At 18.6% G+C, this 23,503-nt stretch overlaps 5 protein-coding genes across 5 annotated transcripts; all 5 read right to left on the bottom strand.

The window, feature by feature from the left end:
- Nucleotides 1-189: 189 nt before the first annotated feature.
- Nucleotides 190-2,134, bottom strand: SRAE_X000010800 (Hypothetical protein; the record flags this gene model as incomplete). The annotated part of the gene is made up of 4 exons (XM_024644412.1): nt 190-729; nt 783-1,282; nt 1,378-1,923; nt 2,005-2,134. The coding sequence occupies 4 exons, from the start codon at nt 2,132-2,134 to the stop codon at nt 190-192; spliced, it is 1,716 nt and encodes a 571-aa protein (XP_024509973.1).
- A 5,789-nt stretch (nt 2,135-7,923) lies between these two features.
- SRAE_X000010700 (Hypothetical protein) lies at nt 7,924-9,531 on the bottom strand (the record flags this gene model as incomplete). The annotated part of the gene is made up of 1 exon (XM_024644411.1): nt 7,924-9,531. One exon carries the CDS (start codon nt 9,529-9,531, stop codon nt 7,924-7,926), a length of 1,608 nt encoding a protein of 535 aa, XP_024509972.1.
- A 3,262-nt stretch (nt 9,532-12,793) lies between these two features.
- Nucleotides 12,794-13,537, bottom strand: SRAE_X000010600 (Hypothetical protein; the record flags this gene model as incomplete). Its single annotated transcript, XM_024644410.1, has 1 exon — nt 12,794-13,537. The coding sequence occupies one exon, from the start codon at nt 13,535-13,537 to the stop codon at nt 12,794-12,796; it is 744 nt and encodes a 247-aa protein (XP_024509971.1).
- Nucleotides 13,538-16,863: 3,326 nt separating this feature from the next.
- SRAE_X000010500 (Hypothetical protein) lies at nt 16,864-17,304 on the bottom strand (the record flags this gene model as incomplete). The annotated part of the gene is made up of 1 exon (XM_024644409.1): nt 16,864-17,304. The coding sequence occupies one exon, from the start codon at nt 17,302-17,304 to the stop codon at nt 16,864-16,866; it is 441 nt and encodes a 146-aa protein (XP_024509970.1).
- A 1,611-nt stretch (nt 17,305-18,915) lies between these two features.
- Nucleotides 18,916-22,345, bottom strand: SRAE_X000010400 (Ataxin-2 binding protein 1; the record flags this gene model as incomplete). The annotated part of the gene is made up of 5 exons (XM_024644408.1): nt 18,916-19,538; nt 19,705-19,756; nt 20,443-20,535; nt 20,597-21,126; nt 22,150-22,345. The coding sequence occupies 5 exons, from the start codon at nt 22,343-22,345 to the stop codon at nt 18,916-18,918; spliced, it is 1,494 nt and encodes a 497-aa protein (XP_024509969.1).
- Nucleotides 22,346-23,503: the final 1,158 nt, after the last annotated feature.

The raw sequence follows: 23,503 nt of genomic DNA, 5'->3' as shown, positions 1-23,503 counted from the left end.
ATTTTATCTACCTTAAAGTATTTAAATATTTATAAATAAAAATATTTTTCTTTACTATCTTATTTTAAGTGTATTATTACAAAAGAATGGTTAAATATATTAAATTGGTAAATTTTATATTAACTATTCGTAAGTAGAGGTATTATCTTTTGTATAAAAAAACTAATAATGTATTTTTATTCTTTCATTTTAGGTTAAAAAAATAATTGTTAAAATAATTATGAAAAATATCATTATAACAAAAAGTGGTGCTATGAGGTAAAAAACACAACTACCATAATCAGAACATAATGGATTATTAGAATTTTTAATTTTACGTATATGTTTGATGGAAGCAGTCTCTGATAAAAGAGAAATTGAGTGTGAAAGATTGTTTGAGATTATATCAAAATTGTTTTCTTCATCCTCTTCAGGTATTGGGCACTGATTAGATTTATTATCAAATCTTGGAGTATATTGCCTTTTTGGAGCCTTAATTGATATTTGTGGACTACCAGATGATGAACTTTTTAATGAATATTTTTTAGACAATTCTCCTACTGAATTTTTTGGTGAAGAAGATAGAATTTTATTAGTATTATTAGGTTGGTAAATATTTTTAACTGTACTTTGTGTATGATTTGTAAATATTGAACCTCCATGAGATGTTAATGATTGGATAGATGGATATTTTGAAATAGATGTAGGATTAATATCACCTTCATGTGAAATTATATCATTATTTCCATTCTATAATAAATGATTAATATAAAATATATATATATATATAGAAATATACTTACAAAATATGTAGTTTTACTCATACTATGAACCATTTTATCAATAGGAGAAAGTGAAATTTCACAAAAATTATCTTTGATATCTTGAATAATTATTTCTTTGACAGTGTCGTCTTTAGGTAGGGTGGTAGCTTCCGACCTGACAGAGGATATAGTTGTAGAAGTAGATATTTTACTAGTTAAACTATCTTTCTTTTTCCTACTAGTAATAAGATTCTTTAACAGGTCATTTTCATAATCTATTTTATTTTCATTTTTATTATTTGTACAAATATTATTATCACTACTAGTATTTTTGTATACTTTCACATTACCAATCTCATTTATTCCAACAATTGAGGAAGACAAAATAGATGTTAATTTCATTTCTTTACCATCATCAAGATCATTGTTTTTGTTATTTGAATTATTGTTAACAGTTGATATATAATGAAAAAAACCTGCCATATTAGTCATTGTAATATTCCATATTTTTTCTGATGATTCAGGTATATTATTGGAGTCTACAAAAAATAAAATAAAAATTTTTTTATATATATTAATACAATTTTTTTTAATATTATAGTGATTAAATAAATTTATAAAAAAAAAAAGATACCTATAATGTATTTAGAAAAAATGGCTTCAACATTAAAATAATATTTTTGCTTATTGTGTAATGATAACCTGTCAAATGTTTTAGGAAGAGTTGTTGAATTAAAATATTGTGATTCACTATTTAATAATACAAGAATAGAAATGTTAATTGTAATAGATCTTTCAGCAAATAAATGCAATATTGTTTGAATAGATTCAATAAAATTTTCATCTTCATTTTTTTTTGTGCCTATAACAATACATAAAGAAGTAATTTGTGAGATTGTTTCTAGAATTGTTGATACTTGGGATATAACTGAATATTCATTATTGGGAGATATTTCATAAATTATTGGTCTAAATGATAATTGTGCTTGATTAAATATATATCTTGTTATAATTCCACTATTATCATATTCCTCATCACCTTCATTTCTAACATGATATCTACTTTTATTTTTAAATTCATTATTATATAAAAAATTACACATTCCATCAATTAATAAATAATTTTCTTTTTTTGACAATCCTAATAATAAGATATTTTTATCTTCTCTATGATCAGTTGCTGAAAAGAAAAATTTTATTTTTTATTTTGTTATATTATCATTATTAAATATAAATTGGGATGATTTCTAAATAAATATACCTCTTCTTTTTCCTGCATAGACTGTTCTTATTCCAACATTAAAATCAAATTCTTCACCAGCATATTTACTTAACGACAAAATACTATTATCCTTCATAGATAATGAATCTTTATCTAAATAACTATACATATCAATAAATATTTAAAATAATTATAGAAAAAAAATATCTTTAAAATAGTTACAATTAAAATATCATACAAATATAAATATAATTTTACAAATTTACAATAAAAATAAATACTGTTAGATGAGTATTATTTAACAATAAATAGATAAGAACAATTATGTATTTTCTTTAATATAAAGTACCAACAATTAAGTATCAATCAAAATATTACAAAAAAAAAATAATTAAACATTTCACTAAAATTTTTTTTTATTATATAAAAGTATAGATAAGAAGAAGAAAATGAAAAAGAAAAGAATTATAAAACATTAATAATATCAAGAACGGAAGAAAATTTTTTAACTATGAATATAGGGTATTAATAATTTTTAAATATAACAGACAATTGTATTTTGAGGTACAAAAATTTTTATCTAAGACATTAATAAATATATGCTATCAAAAATGTTACTTAATCATCATAAGTACATACATACACATATATATACATATATATATATATATATATATATGTATATTTTGAATTCTTCTTCTTTGAAGTACTAAAAAATTTTTACAAAACTATTATAAATGTTTAAGGAGTCAATCAGGTTTTTTTCTTATAATGATAGAAAATTGATGATAATGAAAATATTTTATATTTATAATGTGTAATTATTGAAAATATTACATAATATTATAATTAAAATAATTATCTTATTTTTAAATTATCAATACTAAAATTGATTTAAAGTATTATTTTAATAAAAAGAAAATAAAAATATGTTTTTGATTAAAATGATATGATTTTTAAATATAAAAAAAAAATTAATGAGTACATTTAAATTTTCAACAGTTTATGTACTGAAAATTTTTATTAATAATTTTAGTATAAATATCTATGTAGTATGTAACATTATTATTTCAATATAAATCACATTGGGAGTTACGTATATTTGTTGTTTATCAATACCAGATTTGAGGAGAGGGAGAATAGTAAGAGAGTGATATTGATGAAAAAAAGAACTTAAATTATTTGGTTAATTCTTTGAATAATTACTCATACTTCATGAATAGAGTGTAAATAATAATGTTTAAAAGTTTTACAATTGATATATAGTGATAATATAATTGTATCAGTAAGTATATAAATTATATACACATATTTTATAATTTTAATTTTGCTATCAAATATAAAATATAAATTTAAGAAATAATTTTATAATTCAATATATTTAAAATTTAATCTAAAAAAAGAAGATAGATATATTTTATAAAAAAAAATATTTCATCACAAGTAGAAAAGATATATAAATATATATATGTATATACAAATTTAGATTAAAATCAACTATAATACATTTAAAATAAAAATGATAAAAAAATAGAAATCATATGTATATACATTTATATAAATATAAATTGATGGAAAGAATAATGAAAATATAGGTAATGGATGATTTAAATGTATGTTATGTAATAATAAATGACAAAAAAATAATTTTATTTGTAATAAATAAGTTTAAGAGAGACAAAAAAAAATACAATTTCATGGTATTTCTTTTATCAATAAAAATTATATCAATATGATTGTCAATTCATATAACTATATATAAAAAAATTTTTCCATTATATTTTATTTTAATTTTGAAGGACATAAAACAAAAAAAAATTATTAATATATAGAAATTTTTAAAAATAAAAAATTATACAATAAACTACATTTATTAATTTTTTATACAATATAAGTGTGATTCAAAAAGATTGTGAATAATAGAAGATTCTTAATTCTATAAAAATTATCTCTTCTTTTTAAATTTTTTGTCTTTGCTTTATTTAATTTATCTTCTCTTGAATTAATTGTCCAAATAAATGAGTATTGGTTTTTATTCTTTTTTTTGCCATGTGATATTAAAAAAATCTTTTTCTTTAAAGATTGATTTTTATTTTTTTTATAATTAGTAATTTTTTAACAACATGATTTAGTTTTATGCTTACTCAATAAACCTTATTAACTACATATGTTTTACTTTTCACAATATAATAACATTTAAAACAACAAAAAATTAAATGGTTCTATTTTGTTTTGAAGTAAATTACAAAATAAAAATAAAAATAAAATATTTCACCTTTTATTGGAATCAAAAAAAGATGTTAATAAAATTTTCGTTTTTTTTAGATATATATAACTATTTTTTAGTATCAATACGCTTAACAGTTAATTCAATTGATATAATTAATCCTATTAAAATTTTACACAAAAATCTGCAGTAATATGACCTGTCATCGATTCAAATTAAAAAATATTTTTAAAAATATATTTTAATTAATTATAAAAGTACAGTCATTGAAGCATTAAAATATATGTAGTCTGAAAAAATATTTTATCTTGTTCAAGTAAATATATATCTATATAAATTTAAATTAATGCTTAAAATATAATTAATTAAAAGAATTTTAAATTTATCATTTTTTTATAGACAAATTTTAATTAATTGTATGTAAACATAAAAAGTGAATGGTGTTTTTAAATATAAAAAAAATTGTTTTTAAACCATTATTAATATTATTAGATTGGAATGGAATGGAATATAATTGCAATATTTATTCAGAATATTATATCAAAACTGTACCAATCAGTATTGCAAAAATGTAAATTTGAAAACCATAAATTTTTTTAATTGATACATATTTAATACCATTCAGCTTAGTTTTTTTTTTTGCTTGATGCATTATATTTTACTTAATACATAAAGTTACAATAGTTATAAATATAATAACATTTATAAAATTTTTTCTAAACTTTAAATATATTATATTAGTTAAATGATTTGATTTTTTTAAATGTTTTTATGTTAATATTTCAATAAGTACTTTTTTTAAAATATAATTTTAATTTTATAACCCTTAGTTTTTAGATAAAAAAAAACAATAAATATTATTATACACATTCTATAAGTAACATTTAATTCAATCTGATAATGTCATAACACTGAAACTAAGTTGAATTATAATTTGAAAATTAAAAATTTGAATACCGATATTATTTTGATAGATGTACTTATATTTGCTAACTTTATAGTAGTTTACTACTTTATTTTTAAAGAGTTTATTCACAACTAAAATTTTTATTTTTCTAATGCTATATATTTGATTACTTATTAATAATTTTAAGTATAATAATATAATTTTATTTTCTTATCATTTCATTTTACAAGCTTATAGTGTTTTTATTAAATAATACCATATTATAGTTATATAAACATTTATTTTAATTTTTAATTTACAGTTTAAATATTTCTTGAAAAAAAAAATTGAATTTATGTTTAAAAATAGGCAAACTATTGTCACTTATTCTTTAACAATGTTTTATAATAGTATTGCTTCCATATTCTTTGATATTATTTTGAGAACTATCACGGATAACAATTTCAACTTAGGTGATAATAATTATTTGAAATTTTTATTTATTATTACAACAAAAAGTATTCTTTATCTTATAAATTTATCACATAAAAAAATAACTAGTGTCTATCAATTTTTGTTACAAGCAATAAAAAATAAAATAAATTTCACAAAATAATAATTTTATTTTTCAAGTCATGTGTAAAAGTAGTTTGCAGTAAATATAATAAAACTACATTAAAAATTTTAGATGATAATAACTTTATATTTAAACATGTGAAACTATTTATTAAATCTGAGTAAAAAAAACATGTAGTTAGATAAAAACCAATGAAAAAAAAACTTACTTTTAATTATTTTATTTTTATTAACCATTTAAAAATCAAACATTTTACACGATGATTTTCATGATATTACCATCAATAGTTGTTTTATTTTATAAAAAAAAAAAGTATTGGAATATTATCTATAAATAAGATACCAGAAGTAAGAGTGTATTTTAAAAGCTATTCATAATTTTTTTTTATTACTAATATAACATTTTAAAATAAGAAGTAAATTTTGGCAAATGTATTCATATAGTTAACACATGATATATTTATTTCTAATTTTGTTATTCATGTTTTTTTGCAATTAGAAAAACTTTTATTACTATATTTATAAACATAACTTAGTCTTTTATTTTTTTTAATGACTCTGATTTCATCTTTTTCTCCTATTTCATTTAATTTTTGCTTACATTTAGAATTAGTAGTTCATTATTTTTATAAGAAAAAAAAATGCTTAGAAATATATAGTTAGCAAAAGTTCCACGCTAAATTATATTCTAAAAGATAAATTGTTAAGATTGTTATTAACATATGATTGTAATTATTAGTAATTTTTATTTTCTCATTATAATATCATTTATATAAAAGTGTTTAAGTATCCTTTTTTTCAGAATTAAAAAATTAAGGAAGTAAATTGTTATTAGAATTTAAAATCAAAGTAAAAGTGTTTCTAACAAATTTATATTAAATTAAAAGTTAGCTACCACAATAATTGATTACATATTAAAGCAACACAAGAAAAACTTTTATCTTATAAGAAACTAGTAAATACTAAACTTATTTTATAGTAACACAATTTACTAATTGAAATTAAATAAATTTAGATTATCTATTAGCGTTTATAAAATTATAAAACTGAATTTAAATAAGTTTTTCTTTTGCTAGATAAAATTACAATTATTAATATCTCTTTTATAAATGTATAGCCTTTTTTTCTTTTTATATAAATTATCAGTAGAAAGTAAAAACGTTTTTTTGTCATCTTTTGTAAATATTAAAAATCTTTTTAAAGCAATTATTTATATAAAAAAATAGACTTTCATTAAATAGTCTGTTTAAATTTTTATTCCATAAAAAATAATAAAAATATTTTTTTTTTGTCAGTTTTATTTAATGTGATAACTGTAGTTTTTTTTTGTCAATAATTACCTTGTCAATTAATTTTTTATATAATTTTTAACTTTTATGACGAAAAGCAGCTATTCCTTTAAAAAGTGTGTAAACAGAAGTTAAAATTGAAGTAGTATCCCATATAAAATATATAATTATAAAATAATAGGAACAATATTAATTGATGTTTTTTTTAAAAATTATTAGATGATTAAAATTTATTTGTTTTTTTAAAATTCTTATTTACGAAAGAGATTGACAAAACATCAATTTTACTTTTTTATAATACAGGCTTCTTTTAATTTTAAAAGACTTTTGTAATATCACTAACTTTTGTTTTATTTCATTTTATGATTATCAACTAAATGAATAATATTAACAAATCAAATTTCATAATATAATATTAAAATATTAAATGTCATTTCAAGAAAAGAAAGAAATGTTGTTAAAATAAAAATTTGACAGTAATTATTTTGAAATACTTTAATTAATACTTTTTTATTTGTAACATTGATAAAAAAAAATTCCAACATTTTAAGAAAATCATTATTTTGAAAAAAATAATGTAATATTTGAGAAACATTCATAATATACAACTATAATATCTAAACATACCAAAATTATAAAGTATCATTAATATGATATATATTTTGTAGTTTGATATAATTCTCATAGTTTGAATTTGTATAATAATTATTAAATATAAGCATAAGATAAATTCCAATAAAACTGAAAATATCTGATGTAAGATTGCTGACATAAATTGAAATATTATGAAAGTTTTTGTGTATAAAAAGTAATTGCGTTATCATGTAGTTATTAATAGTTAGTAAAAATGAAATTTTAAAAGTTATGTAAATTTTCAGTTTCTAGATAGTTAAATAGTGAAAAATATTTTTCACAGTAAATAAATAACTAGATATATAATTAAAATAACAACTTTCAAATTTGGTCAAAATATTTGTTACTTAAATTTCAAACAATTTATCTTCATATAATCCTGTTTTTGATGTGATTTTAAAGATGTTATTTCTAAATGTTTTTAAATAATTATAACATCCTGAACATTTTTGTAATGTTGTTCTAAAGATATTTGTTTCTGTTACTGTTTCAAAATATAATTTATCACTATCAAATAAAAGTTGCCCACATTTTCGTGGTATTTCTTTTTCAATTTTATATAATTCACTTAATTCTGACTTTTTTGGATAAAATGTAAAAATATTTAAACATACTGTCTTTGGCCATATAAATTTATAATGACCATCATCTGATCTTTTACCTTTCAAAAATTCAAGAATTTTTGATTTTTTAAATGATTTTTTAAAAAATATTTCTAAAACTTTAACATTAGAAAACATTTCTAAAATTCTATCTAATGTTATGTCATCTGATTCTATTCCATATAATGATACAATTTCTAAATTTTTAAGATTTCTTGATATTTCATGTAAATTAATAATATTCATCCTTTTACAATCTGTTATTTGAATATTTTTTAAATTTTTAGTTATATTGTAAACAAATGTTTCAAATTCTACACCTAAATCAACCATAGTAAATCTAAACATTAATGTTTCTAATTTTTGCATTTTATATAAAGTATTATATATTACATTGATATCATTTTCATCTAATCTTTCTAAATTGACTTTCTCAATAACATTAAAAATACATAAAAGTTTAATTTTATCACATACTTCCCAAGTAATTTCATACCAAAAAGATGAGTCAATTGAAACTTTTAAATTTAAATGACATTTTTTAGCAATTTCAATAGAAACAAGATGATTTAAAAAACTATAAAATTGCCTACCATATATAGCAAAATCAGAAATGATATTAATTTTTTTAAAATAATTTACTAATGTAATAAATTCATTCCAGTGATTTGAAAAGTTATATATAAAATTTGATAGATGAATAATTTCCAATGTTTCAAGTTCTTCATTTTGAAAATTTGTTAATCCTTTTAATAAAATTTTTATCCAACTTTTACTTTTACATTTTATGGTTAAATTTTTCATACTTTTAGGAAATGACCAACTTTTATTGCTTTCAATTTCTTTCCTATAGGAAATAGTTTCTTGGCAGTCACAAAATATATTAATTGGTTTAAGTGAATTTAAGTGTTTGAAAAAATGTAAATTTCTTGGTGGTGAAGTCCAAGCAATTTTGAGATACTTTATATTTTCAAAAATGTTAAACTTTTCAATTACCAGATTCCAGTTTTCATGAATTGGGTTTATATATAATTTTCTAATATGCTTTATGTTATTTTTAATTTTTTTATTTATAACATCAATTAATTTGTCGTCAAGATGTTCTCTGGGACCAGGTGATATTTCTAAATATTCAGTATGAAGTGTTATTTTTGTAAATTCTATTAATATTGCTTCATCATCAAAAATTGTTCGATTAAGTACAGATTCTTGTGGTAGTAATAATTTATTTTTTACAGTATTATAAATAGTTTTACATGTTAACATAAAGTTCATTTTATCAGTTGGTGTAGGTAATTGTTCATAGATAATGATAACCAATTCGGAACAATTTAACACAGTTTGATATACCATATTTAAATATTATTTTGATTATTGGTTAGTAATAAAAATTCTTTAAGGTTTCTAAAAATTAAAATTTTAATAAAATTAAAAGTATTTTAAATATATAAACAATTTCAATATTTAAATTTATAATTAAAAAATATAAAAGCTTCAAAGATAATGTTTATAAATAAATATAAGAAAAGTTTAATTAATACGTTGAAAATTTTAAATTAATGAAGCAATAAAATACTTATATTTTACACTTAAAATAATCTTTTAAATAAAGTTTTTTAATAAGAATGAAAATAATAATTTAATATCTTACATTAAGTTACTCTATAATGATTATTTCATTAATTATTAATAAGTATAGAAAATGACATTATTAACGTATTTGGACAGCGTATTACCAAAATACTTTCTCTCTAAGATATTTGCATACTTTTCATTTTAATGTGAAAATAATATAATATAACAGCATTAATTGTTAGCTTTTTTGCCAACAATATTATATATATATATATATATCTTATATAGAAAAATACACAATAACACTTCAATATGAATTTATAAATACTAATTGGCATTATATACAATCATTATTAACTTAACTTAATAATAAATAAAATATTGAAAAAAAGATAGTTATTTTAAAAGTAAATAAATGTATAAAATTGTTTTTGTAGATATATAATATTCCTGAATTTAGAAATATTATATTTTAGTTAAAAAGAAAGTATTAAAATAAAAATATATTTTAAAGTATATTTAATGGCTTAAGGAGTCGTTTTCATTGGAAAATTTAACTTAATAAGCTTTTTTTTTATAATTATGTCTTTATATAGTTTTTACTTCGCATATTAAAATACTTTACTATTCTTTGAATGATTATATAACTGAAACTAAGAAGTTGAAGGAAAAAAAAATACTATAAAAAATGTTAAGAAATTATCAAATAATAGCTTAAAACCTGTTGGTATGAGCAATCAAAATATAAATGTAAATATAATATATATGATAATAATAATAGAAATATTAAACAAAAATATGCTAAAATAATAAATTTATTTCAATTATATAAATTGTTTCAGAGAAACTATAATACATAATGATGCATCTATTGGTCTGTTTTTTTTTTTGATAAGTATGTAATGAATATAAGTTTTAAAATATATATAAATATTTTATTTTATAGTTATTTAAAAAAGATTAGATTAAATGTAATTATTATAATGAGTGACTAATAAGCATATACTATAAAATATCAGATATCTCATAGTTTTAATAAAATAAGTAGAGATAAAATGTTGCAATAAATCCATAATTTTATAAAATATTTACATAAATATAATTTGTTATCTAGTTCGTTAATAAAAATGTTTGTTATATTATATAAATTACTTCTAAACATGTCCTATGTATGACAAGTTCTTGGTTCAAATATGAATAAATTTTAATTTGATAACATAAAATTGTTTTCATTGAATAGAATATGTATAAAGATATTGTTATAAAGATATGAGAAAAAGAATATGATTAATTTTGTAAAGTTTAACAATTGTCCAAAAGATTTAAAATAATTTTAATAAACATAAAACCATTTTTTTTATAGAAAATATCCATGAATTCAATTTGAAAGATATAAGATAAAGTTACCATTACTATAACATACAATATATTTAACATTTCTTATTTTCTTAATCATAAAGATTGTAGATCACGTCAACATAATCTAAAATACTTAGAAATCATTTTAGAATATAAAAAATATAGATATAATATTATAAAATAAAAAAAAATCTTAGAACTATTTTTATTCACAATTTCATATGTCACCAAGACAGAAAAAGTGTAATATTACCATTTCATCAATTAAAAAAAAAAGTCTTCTATATATTTTAAAAGTTATCTATATAATAAAATGGCATAAGAAACTAAACCTAACTTAAATGAATAAGACTCTATAATATATTTGTACTTAGAAGCAATGTTAATCTTTATAAAAATAGCAAAAATACTACATTAATTAGAAAAGGAACTAATTAAAATAAAAAAATATTATTTATATTTTATCAGATTGTTTTAAGAATAATCTTAAAAAAGTCGTTATGAATATAAAAAATGTGTATGAAATTAATGATATCATTTATTTAACGAAAAAAATAAGTTTCAGTAAATGGAGTTGATTATATTTAGAATCTACAACATGTAACTATTTAAATAAAATGTTTTACTACAAAATTTTTTCTCCAATTTTTATCTCCTCTTATTTTATCTTATTTCACTTTCATTAACATAGACTTTTTAATTAAATTTTCTTTTTTGCATTCAAATATTTATGTTATTGTTAGATAAAATTTACTGTATTTAATAATTAAATAAATAACTAAAACAATATTAGTATAACAAAATTGGAGTTTATATAAATATCGTACCTAAAGATTGATATTTATTATATTATTATAACAATTTTTTACATTTAAGTTAACAAAATAATTATATTAAATAAAGTTTTAATCAGTTATTAAGTTTTTCCATACTACTTTTGGTTTGTAAATAAATGAAATTAATAATATCAATATAATACATATATATATTTATATAGTTACTTGTTTTAATTATATTCTTATTATTTAAAAAAGATTAATTAACTATATATTGTAAGATTTATACCTTTATTCAAAAGCTTTCTTCAACATTATTTCCTGTATTTTAATTATTTTACAGTAAAATTTTTATTATCATATATTATTTATTATAATGATAATGATAAACAAATTAATTAATATATTCTATACTAAATAATCAATTTTTAAATTATAAATTATATATTAATAATTATAAATGTATGTTATATTTATTAAAATAATAATTTAAATAATTAAATATAATCATTTTTAATTTACTTATTATTATTATTATATATATATATATATACAATATTACATTTTAATAAAACTTAACGTCCCGCAAAATAAAAATTTAGTTACATACACATTTATATATATAAAATATATCTTAAATAATAAAGAAATATAATATTAAATAAAAAATATTTTTAGTAATAAAAGATTAAATTCTTTATTTATAAAATAACCAAAAATGTATGAAAAAAAAATATAACAAAATATGGAAAATAATATACTAATCAGGTGTTAAATTAATAAAAAAAAAAAAATAATTAAAAATAAATTAACTTTTGCTTAAATTATTCTACACAAATGTATTCAAATTATGAAAAATATATGATGAAATAATGATTAATAATTGTAGATTTGTTATAATACCCTTAACATTCATCATTTTCTTTTTTTTCATTGTTAAAAAAAGTCATGATAGGCACTTCATTTTCTTTATCATTTAAAACATCTCTTTTAATTGTGTTAGCTTTTTTTATAGTTATTTCATTTCCATCATTTTCATATGGATTTTTTCTTTTTAGTTGATTCATCTTTACAAGATTCCTTTGTAATACATAATCAAGTACAATATTTTTATCAAATTTAATTGTATATTTTTTATAGTCAACTGAGTGTACCCTTTTTGATGTTTCAATAATATCTTCAAAAACTGCAAAGTTTAAAATACCTTCACTATCTTTTTTATTTTTTTTAGTAATTGATTGTTGACTATATAAATTTTCTACATAAACACAACAATATTGATGTCCATTGTCACTTGAAATCACATATTTATTATGCATTATATATTCTAAAAAATCATGTATTTCAATATCTTGTAGTGATATCATTAACATAATTCTAACTATTTGTTTTAATCTTTCTTGTAGATCATACTCTATATACTCATTTAAAAGAAATTGAGCAAATTCTAATTGATTGTAAGATTTTTTTATATCTTCTGTCAACAGACGTTCCAATTTTTCAGGTGGTAATATCTTTAAATAAGATACAATAATTCCTTTTGGTAGTACTTTTTTTAGTGTAAATTCAAGTTCTTCATAGTCAACTGCTGTTATATTGTTCAAATCATTTAATTGGTCTATTAGTTGTTTTATTATTTCAATATCCATTATTCAAAAATTCTAAAAACAATTTGATAAAGTACAAGTTTAACAACTGTGAATACTTAAAGTAATACATTTCAAATTATAGAAATTGTTATTTAAATATTAAGTAAAAAAAAACAGTATATATAATAAGATATTCTTTAAAAAATTCATACAATTTGTTATTGTCATTTCTTATAAATACAGAAATATAAAAACTTGGAAATATTTCAATCGTATACATATTTTAAAATAATAATTGTAAAGACTTTTTATCTACATCAATAATTCCATCATTCAAGACTTCAGAATTTATGTATAAAGTTCTCAAGAATAGAACTAAGCTACTCTTTATTTTTTCTTATTATCAAAAATATATACATTTAATATATATCAGAACTACTTTTAAAACTTGATAAAAATATAGCTTTGTCTTAGAAAAATAAAAAATTTCTTCACAAAAATAATATGTAACAAACTAAAAGAAAAATTATATTATAAACAAGTACAAAAAAAAATTAAAGCATAAATTTTTACAAATCATAAATTGTTTTATTGTCAAATCAACATGTTTTCATCAAATCAAAAGTCTTTTCTAATCAAAATATGTTAAAAATTATATTAAAAACACAAAACGTTTGTAACATTCAGTTTTAAGGTAAATTAATTTTGATTTACAACATTGATAAGATTAGATTCTTTTTTCTATTTTTAAAACTAATTGTTATAAAATATAATTTTTTTTTATATTTCGTTATTGAAAATTGTTCTCTAAAAATAGAAACATTAGCTTATTTTTTATGTAAAATAACGTTATATAATCATATATGAAATGAAAAAGTCTTTTTAAGAAATATAAAAAAACATGTGATGATATAAATCAAACTTTAAAATCAAGTGATACAATAGTTTTATTTTTTGACAAATGTATACGAATATTTTGAAATCTCTAGAAAAACCGTTTTTTGCCTTCTTTATATTTAAAAATAACATTGAAATTATCATCAGTCTTTAACATTTTTAAAACAAATACATTTAAAATATTTTTATAGAAACTGTAAAATAATTTCTGTTTTAAACATAAAAATGACACATTATTTGTTTCTAGCAAATGTAATTCAAAAAGAGCTTCTTTCTACTATTAACATATCAAGTGTGCAGATTACAATGCTGTGACAGTAAACGACAAATGTTGATACTAAAATACTTTAAAATTACATGAAAATTTTTAAAAAAAAATTATCAAAATATTCTCTTTAAAATGTATTTAATATTCCATATAATTAAATAATATTTCTCTTCATTATATCATATATTACTGTTTATGTTTTTAGTCAACTCATTATCATATAAAGGTGCCTTAAGATTTGTTTCTATATTTTAAATTTGGTTACATATTAACTATATCTTATACATCTTCACATGGATACATATTTCTTCATTCTTAAGTGTATAGTGTTTATATAGCTAAAATATGGTTATATTCTGTGCCTAAATTTTCATTTGTAACTAAGAGACCTTTTTTACTAGAAAGTGTATAGTTTTTTTCTATCTATAAAAAATCAAATAAGTAATAGTTTCTAAATATATTTATAATATATTCTTACCTATTAAATATCTAATAAAAATGTCTATAAATATAAACAAATTTAACTTTAAAATGACAAATCCCTAATCATAATATTATATATAAAAAGTTTCAGACATTATATTAACTAAAGTACTGAAATAATTGCATGATTAATCATGTTAGAATAAACTTTATTGGCTTAAACATAGTTAAGAACTTTGAAGAAAATTTAATTATAATAAAATAAACTTACAGTGTGTAATAATTAGTTTTGATTAGTTTGATAGTATTAGTTTATAAAGAAATAATTTCTAATAATAAAAAGTAAATTTTTTTTGTATGATATAATTTTGATGAAATCTTGACTCTAATTGTTACATGTTTAAATCATGGAAATAATGTAATTCTATTGTTTTAATCTTTTTCCAATATATTTAATTATTTATTTAAATCTTCATAAATATATCGCTTACCATTTCTTTTGTAGTAGTAATTTTTAAAGAATAATTAGTATATTTTAATTTTTAAGCAGTATTTTAAAACAATTATACATTGAAAAGAACTTTAATTATTTAACAAAACAAAAGATACTTTGTAAGAAAACAAATTTTTGTATATGATAAAATGTTTTGCTTAGTATAATACTTAAAACCAAAACATTTATAGTGAAAATTTAATAAAAAAGTTTATTGTGGAATATATATAATGATTGATTATTAATCTTTTATTTAAAAAAGTCTATTAATTAAGAAGTAATTAAAGAATTCTTTATTAATTTAGTTAAATTAATATATTTTCTTTCTTCTTTTTTCTATCAAAAGATTTAAAAAACATGTACTTTAGAAAAAAAAAACTAGAAAAAAACACATCATAAAAATCTATCAATGATAATTTTATTAGAAGGATTACTTGAGAATATATATTTTTTACTTGTTATACTTACATTTAATTAAACATACTTATAATTTACTTTAGAAAAATGATGAATTTATTTTAATGTAAAATAAATATAATTCATTAAGAATCCAAATGATATATTTACCATCATGAATTCTAATTTAAATTGAAAACTTAAGCCACATTATTTTTTTATAATGATCATGACAAAAATATCTGTGAAAAAAGAACATCAAAAAATTTTATATTACTTTTAAAAAAAGTTATCTTTAATTTTACTTTACATAATTATATAACTATATTTATAAAAATAGTTTTTTGTTGTAGAATGTTCTCTCATAACAACATTAGTAGTATATTTTTTATATACTTATTTTAAATAAATTATTTTTTTTATAACATAAAATTACAAACTACATAAAATGAGAGTAAATTAAATAAAAAATTATAAAATAATTTTTACATTTGTTAAAATCTAATTTATTTGTTTTCTTTATTATGTCTCAAACATCTTAAATTTTATACGATTTTTAAATTCTTTTTTGGTAGAAGTTAATTTTAAAAATTTCTAAATAATTATAAATATACCAATGTAATTATATTTATATAATTAGTTTAAATAAGATTAAATAATTAATTTTATGTTCTTATTTAAGATATATCATTCAAATAAAAGTATATTAAATAGTTTAAAAGTTTTTTTTTTGTCATTTTAAACACATATTTTATAGATTTAAAATAAATTATTTATATAAATATTTTACATTTGAAAAAGATATTATTTTGAAAAGTTATTAAAAAAAATTCAATTAATATGCAAAAATATTTATTGTATTATTTTTACAAAATTTATTTTTTTTTATTATTCATCATAGAGAAGTTTTTAAAAAATATTAAAAATTTTGAATAACATTAAGGTTATGAAAAGAATAATATAAGACATTGAATTATTTTTTTTCGATGTATTACAATAATCCTCACCACTACAACAACATATTATTCCATCTTTTCCATAATCTGAATGACGTTTACAACCATTTTTATCCCATCCATGTGATCGTTTTCCAACACCAATACAATCATTCTTATCACATCCTTGACTAATACCATTCATTTTACTAGGATCAGGATCAGAATAAATTGCCTTAACACAATATGGTGTACTTGAATAACATTGTGACTCAACAATTTCTCTCTTCTTAAAATCATCATAATATTTATGATAACTTTTGCAAGCAATACCATACGTTAATGGCAAAAATATATTAATTATATAAAAATATTGAAAAACATATTTAAAATTTAATTTTTTTAAAAGAATCATTAGATTAAATAAGGTGTAATAAGTCAAATTTTACTTTAATAGAACTTAGAAAATTATTCTAAAATAATACTTCTATATTTAAAAAGATACACAAAATACACTTAAATACTCCAAAAACATAAGAATATAACGTCATACTCTTCATTAAATATTAATCATTTATATTGGAAAACTCCTAAAATTTATATATAAATTATTTCGTCATTAACCAAAAACTAAAAGTTACTTGTTTATTGTTTTCATTTACCATCAAATATCATGTTATTTAAAGAATTTTTAATGGTGATTAAAGTTCAATAAAATATCTTTTATATAAAAATAAACTAAACGAATGTTAAAAAATTAATAAAATATAAGAAATTATTTATATACGGGATATCTTATGTATTCTAGTATACACTTAAATATCCTTAAATTTTTTTTTTATTTTTAAACAATTTTTTTTCCAGAATTATTTATTTTCAATGAAAACAATTCACCTACATTATAAACAAAAAAATTATTTACAAAATATGTATTTTAAACATTTTTATAATGAAAAACATTTTTTTTTAATGTTTAAGAGTTATATAATTATTTACTTTAAGAATGCAATTTAATTACAATTTTCTTTAAATTAATATTTAATGTTAGTAATATCATTGGGTATATAATCATATTCTTACTAATATAGAAAAAGTAAAATAAAATTTATTACATTTTTATGGCAATTTTAAGATACTTTTCTTGTAATACATTTCAATTAAAATTTTCAGCATCATTTTTTGAATTTCTTACTACCAAGAATTAAATAATTATAAAAATCTTATTTACATTTAAAATATAATTTTAACATTATGAAATATATTCTAAACTATGAGATATTATTTTATCAGTCACTTTTTTCAATTGAAAATAAAAAAATACCGTTTAAAAGTTTTTAATAAATTCTTTTGATAACTACAACATAATAACATTTTTATGAAAATCATTTAAAATAATGAATTATATTGTAAAAACTGAAATGTTTTGCAGGAATATTTAAGGCATCCTGAATATATAAAAGTGATCTAACAATATTTAAATATGTAGTATTTTTTCTTTCTTATTATTCATAAAAACATCAAATAAATAAAGAGGTATAAAATAAAATATAAAGTATAAACAATTTATGACATATTAATATTAAAAAAGTTCATCATTCCATTTCAAATTAATTTGACTTTCTTCTTTAATTATAACATGCCAAATATTTAATAAGATAACAGTATTATTATCTTGGTTATAATCTTTTTTTTTTAATTATTAAAAAATATTTTATTCTTTTTCTTTAAATAATAAAAAACTACTGATTGTTTTAATGTTGCAGACTTGGGTACATTCCAAATATTATTAGACATAAAACACCGTAAAATTTTTTTTTTTTTGTAAAATACAATACATATTTTTTATTATTATTTTTTTAAACACTTTCACTAAAATGTTTTAAAAAAATTTAAAGTACCATTTTTTTTTTGATAAAATAATTATCATAGATATAGGAAAATAACAATCGTTATCTAATCACGACATTTTGAAATTCATAAAACATATAGACAACAATTCTCATTAGAAGTAGTTAATTTTTTAATTTTAATATGGCTGATAACGATTTGCCTGCCTATATTGCGAATTGTATGTTGACATATGAGTTTGTAAAGCATTCCCTAAATATGGTTCACCTAAAATACTTGCTCCAGTTTGAGCTGTAACAACTGAGGTCCCTGTTGGTGGTGCTCCTGTAACTGTTCCTTGTGGTACTCGACCATTTACTGCTACACTATTTGCTAAAGCATTTTGTTGTTGTGATAATAATATTTGTTGTAATCTAGCATGATCTACACCATATAATGCTGTTGTATTTGGATCTATTATTCCGGGATTAGTTACATTACCTGGTTGAATAGGATTATTAGATAATTGTGTTTGAAGTTGTAACTGTACAGCTGCTTGTTGTGGTACAGCACCAGAAGCAAAAAGTAATGGTTGTGCTTGTTGGTACAATTGAGCAGCATACAATTGTTGTAATGCTTGATTTTGTACTTGTACAGCAGATTGTTGTAATGCTAGTGGTAAAACTAATGATGTAGCTGTAGCATCTAATGGATTCCTCAAACCTAAATTACCATAAGTATTTCTAGCTGCTATATTATTAATAACTTGTTTTAATGCAGCATTCTGCAAAACAGCAATCGTTGCATTTTGATCAATATTTGCTAAAAAAAAATAACAACAATTATAATTGTAATGAAATGTTTTGGTAAATAAAAGTAAAAAAAAAATATGTAATGTTTCAGTTACATCTCGTGCTTCAAAACATGCTAAGATAATAAACCAAAATTCATACAAGAAAAAAAATAATAAATAAATAATAATACTCACCATAAACGTTTTTCGGTTTTTTAGAGTGGACTCGGGCAGTTGCATGATTCACCTCAAAAGCAAACAAATTATTAAAATAAATTTTAAAAATCAAACAAAATTATTAACAAATTTAAAAATCATAAATTTTTTTTTTCTTTTTTCCATAATTTTCCTTTTTTTATTTTTAACTTATTATTTTAAAACTTTTTTTTTTTATTAAAAATAAGAAGGAAAAATAATGAATCATCTGGATTTATATGATATATAATATCTTAAGTTGATATTTACATATATTTCTAAATATAATATTTTTTTTTCTTGCCAACAATAATATGGATAGAGAAATGATGTAAAGCATAACCAGATGACGTGCTTAAGAAATTATTATATGTAAAGTTAAAGAATGTGAAATATTACCATTTTTTATATTGTAAAGTTTAACTCATCGAAAAATAAATATTATTTACATTATAAATGTATTTGTAAAAAATAAACACTACTGAAAATGATATACTTTGGCATTTTAACTTTTTTTTTTTTTGATTTTTTGGTATTCAAGCTATATAATATTATTATTAAAATCTTTTTCTAACGTGCTTTTGTTGATAGTTTATATATAATAATGTAAATTTTAATGTAGTTTTATAATAATATTTTTCCATGCACATCCTCTTTTTGATATATGGTTGCCAGAAAAAAAAAATAAATAGATTTTGTGGAATAAAATCATTTTATAACATTATAAAATTAACTTACCTCAATTTTTCTACCCTCAACTGTTGTTCCATTAAGTGATGCTTTAGCTTTCTCAGCATCAGAAGCATTTTCCATTGTAACAAAACCAAAACCCTACAAAAAAAAATAATATAAAGATTGTTATTATTATTATTCATAATAAATAATATCTTACTTTACTGCCTCGATCATTAAAAATAATTTCAACATCAGTAACAGTTCCAAATTTTTCAAACATATTTTTTAAATCATTATCACGAAAACGAAATGGTATATTTGATACATGCAATCTTTTTGGTACACATTCAGGTTGACCATTTCCATTACCTATAGTTGGTGGGGGTGTTTTAGGTCCAACAAATAAATTAGATTGTGGTGAAGTCGTCATTGATAAACTTGATTTTGCGCTTGTTCCACAAGATATTGTTGTTGATGATACAGAAAGTTTATCTGATGATGCTTGTGAAGATGATGAACTATTTGGTGTTGGTGTTCTTGTATCTTTAGATAATTTTCCTTGATCTATTGTAATTGTTGAGGATGTTGTTGTTGTATTATTAAGAATAACATCTTTAGGAGAATTTGATGATTGATTAGATGGTAATTGCATTAATGTTATATCATTATTACTATTATCAATTGTTTGTTGATTAATTTCAGGAGTTTGGTATAAACCATCATATCCTGTGTTTGCCATTATAGGTGCTAAAACAAATTTTAATTATTTTTTTTTTTATTTTTTTTTTAAAAAATATATTTATATATTAATAAATAATATTATAATAAATATTATAAATAAATATTTTATTGAGGAAACCATAAACTATATGATGATGGCAAATATATTATATATTGCTGGAGGATAAGAAATAATCAGGCAAATCTAGGCACAAAGAAGAAACAAAGTAAAGATAATATTTCTAGGTATTAGCAAGTGAGATAGAAAGCATTAAAAAGAGTTAAGTGAGATGTATTAAATAATTGCCCTCCTACTTTAACTTTTCTTTTTAACTGATTGATATTATACATTGAAAAATTTTTGTGACGAGACAAGATGTCCTAGGTTACTAATCGTCATATATTTTATTTTTACTACCCCAGGAATGTATCTTGTAACCAGAAGAATACTAATGTCTCATCATTACTTACCAATAAGTCATAGGAAAGATTTTAAAACTTGGAGAAGAACAAAAGATGTAAAAAAAGAAGATTTATGTATAAATATATATATAAATCTAGTAATAAAATTGTAAAATTCAGTTAACATATACTAAATAATAATATCATATCAATTTTGCCGTTGATAACAAATTGTTTAAAAACAAAAATCACCCCTAAAATTTTGATATATGTATATATCTTTAATATTATATAATATATATATATTATTATTATTTAAATAACAACATACTCTGAAAGTGCAATCAAAAGAATGGAGAATATATAGAAACGACCAGGTTACAATTTAACTCATCCAGATGTTATTTAAAATTTGTTTTACTATCTTCTTCCTTTGCCAGATTTTTTTATTTTATTTTACAATTAAATTGTAATTGAGAATTAAAATCGTATAACAGAAATATTTAACAAACAGGCGTATTGTAGTATTATTTTTGCCATAATTTATATATAAAATATCTTATTACTTTAAATAATCATTATAATTATTATAAATTAAATAATAATAAAGTATAAACAAAAAATATTTTAAAATAATAATATACTTACCTTGATTAATATGTTGTAATGGATTTCTTTCATTTATCTGACTCCAATTAACATTATTTTGGTTACCAATTAATGGATAATTTTCAAGAAGAGGTCCTACATTTACAGAAGGGTAATTTGTTCTTGGATCAAGGACACGTAATATAGGATAAGGAGCAATAGAATGTGAATGATAATACGCTGAAGTAGCATTCATGATTTTCTAAAAAAAAATAAAAATTATAATATAAAATTATTTAATTTTAATATGATAATAATATAATATCTTCCACAAAAATTTTATTTAATTATAACACTTTTTTTTACTTGAATTTTATATTAAACTGTTATAAAATGCATTATAATTATTAAAAAAAAACAAAAAATAATAATAATATTTATTAAAAAATATATTAGTTAAAAAAAATATAAAAATTATTAGAATTTGTAAAAGTTTAAGTAAACGTAAATTCATGGCAATAGAAGATTTGAAAAAGGAAGATGAATTAAATAGTCAAATATATGAGAAAGATAATCAAATCAAATTGTTGTGTATTACTTTAAAAGCTATATCTTTTAAATAACCTAATAACAAATTATTTTCAAAAAGCTAATCACATATAATAAAGGATAAAATTTAAGTATTTCTTTGTATTATTTATTTACATGTAAAAATATATATTATATATAACTATCAATTTATGAAGAAATGTTTTATTAAAATAATAGATACTAAAAAACCTTTTAAATAATATTCCAAATATATATACTTTAAACCCTTTCTTTTTCATTCAACCATTATAGGCAAAAAAAAAAAAATTTTATAAAGTCTTTTGTATAATAAAGTTTATATTTTATATTATTATAATATAAGAAAAAAAAAATAAATCTTTTGTTAAAATATTTAAAATTAAAAAAATATATGTATTATAGTATAATTTTTGTAAATCATTTAATATTTTATAAAACAATACATAAAATTTTTTCTTTTTTTTTTTTCATTTTTATTTAAAATAAAAAAAAAGACATTATTACCTCATTTCATAAAATACATTAAATTTTACATATGTAATGTTAATGGATAAAATATATATATATATTTATTTATTACGTAATTTAGTTTTTTTTTTTTTTTAAATAGGTATATGTACATAATATTTTAACCGCCAATACATATATATATCTTGTCAAAAATTAGGCGCCATTAACATATAAATTTGTATGTTTAATTAATCCAAAAATATAATATATTATAATATATAATAATAATAATTATAAAAAATATTGATATAAAAGTTTAAAAAGTAATAAATATCAAAAGCTATTTAATAATATTTTTAAACATATAAATATAATTTTTGCACTTTAATAATAT

The sequence above is a fragment of the Strongyloides ratti genome (assembly GCF_001040885.1).
Source record: "Strongyloides ratti genome assembly S_ratti_ED321, chromosome : X".
NCBI classification, from domain to species: Eukaryota; Metazoa; Nematoda; class Chromadorea; order Rhabditida; family Strongyloididae; genus Strongyloides; species Strongyloides ratti.
This window is presented reverse-complemented; position numbering and strand designations above follow the sequence as displayed.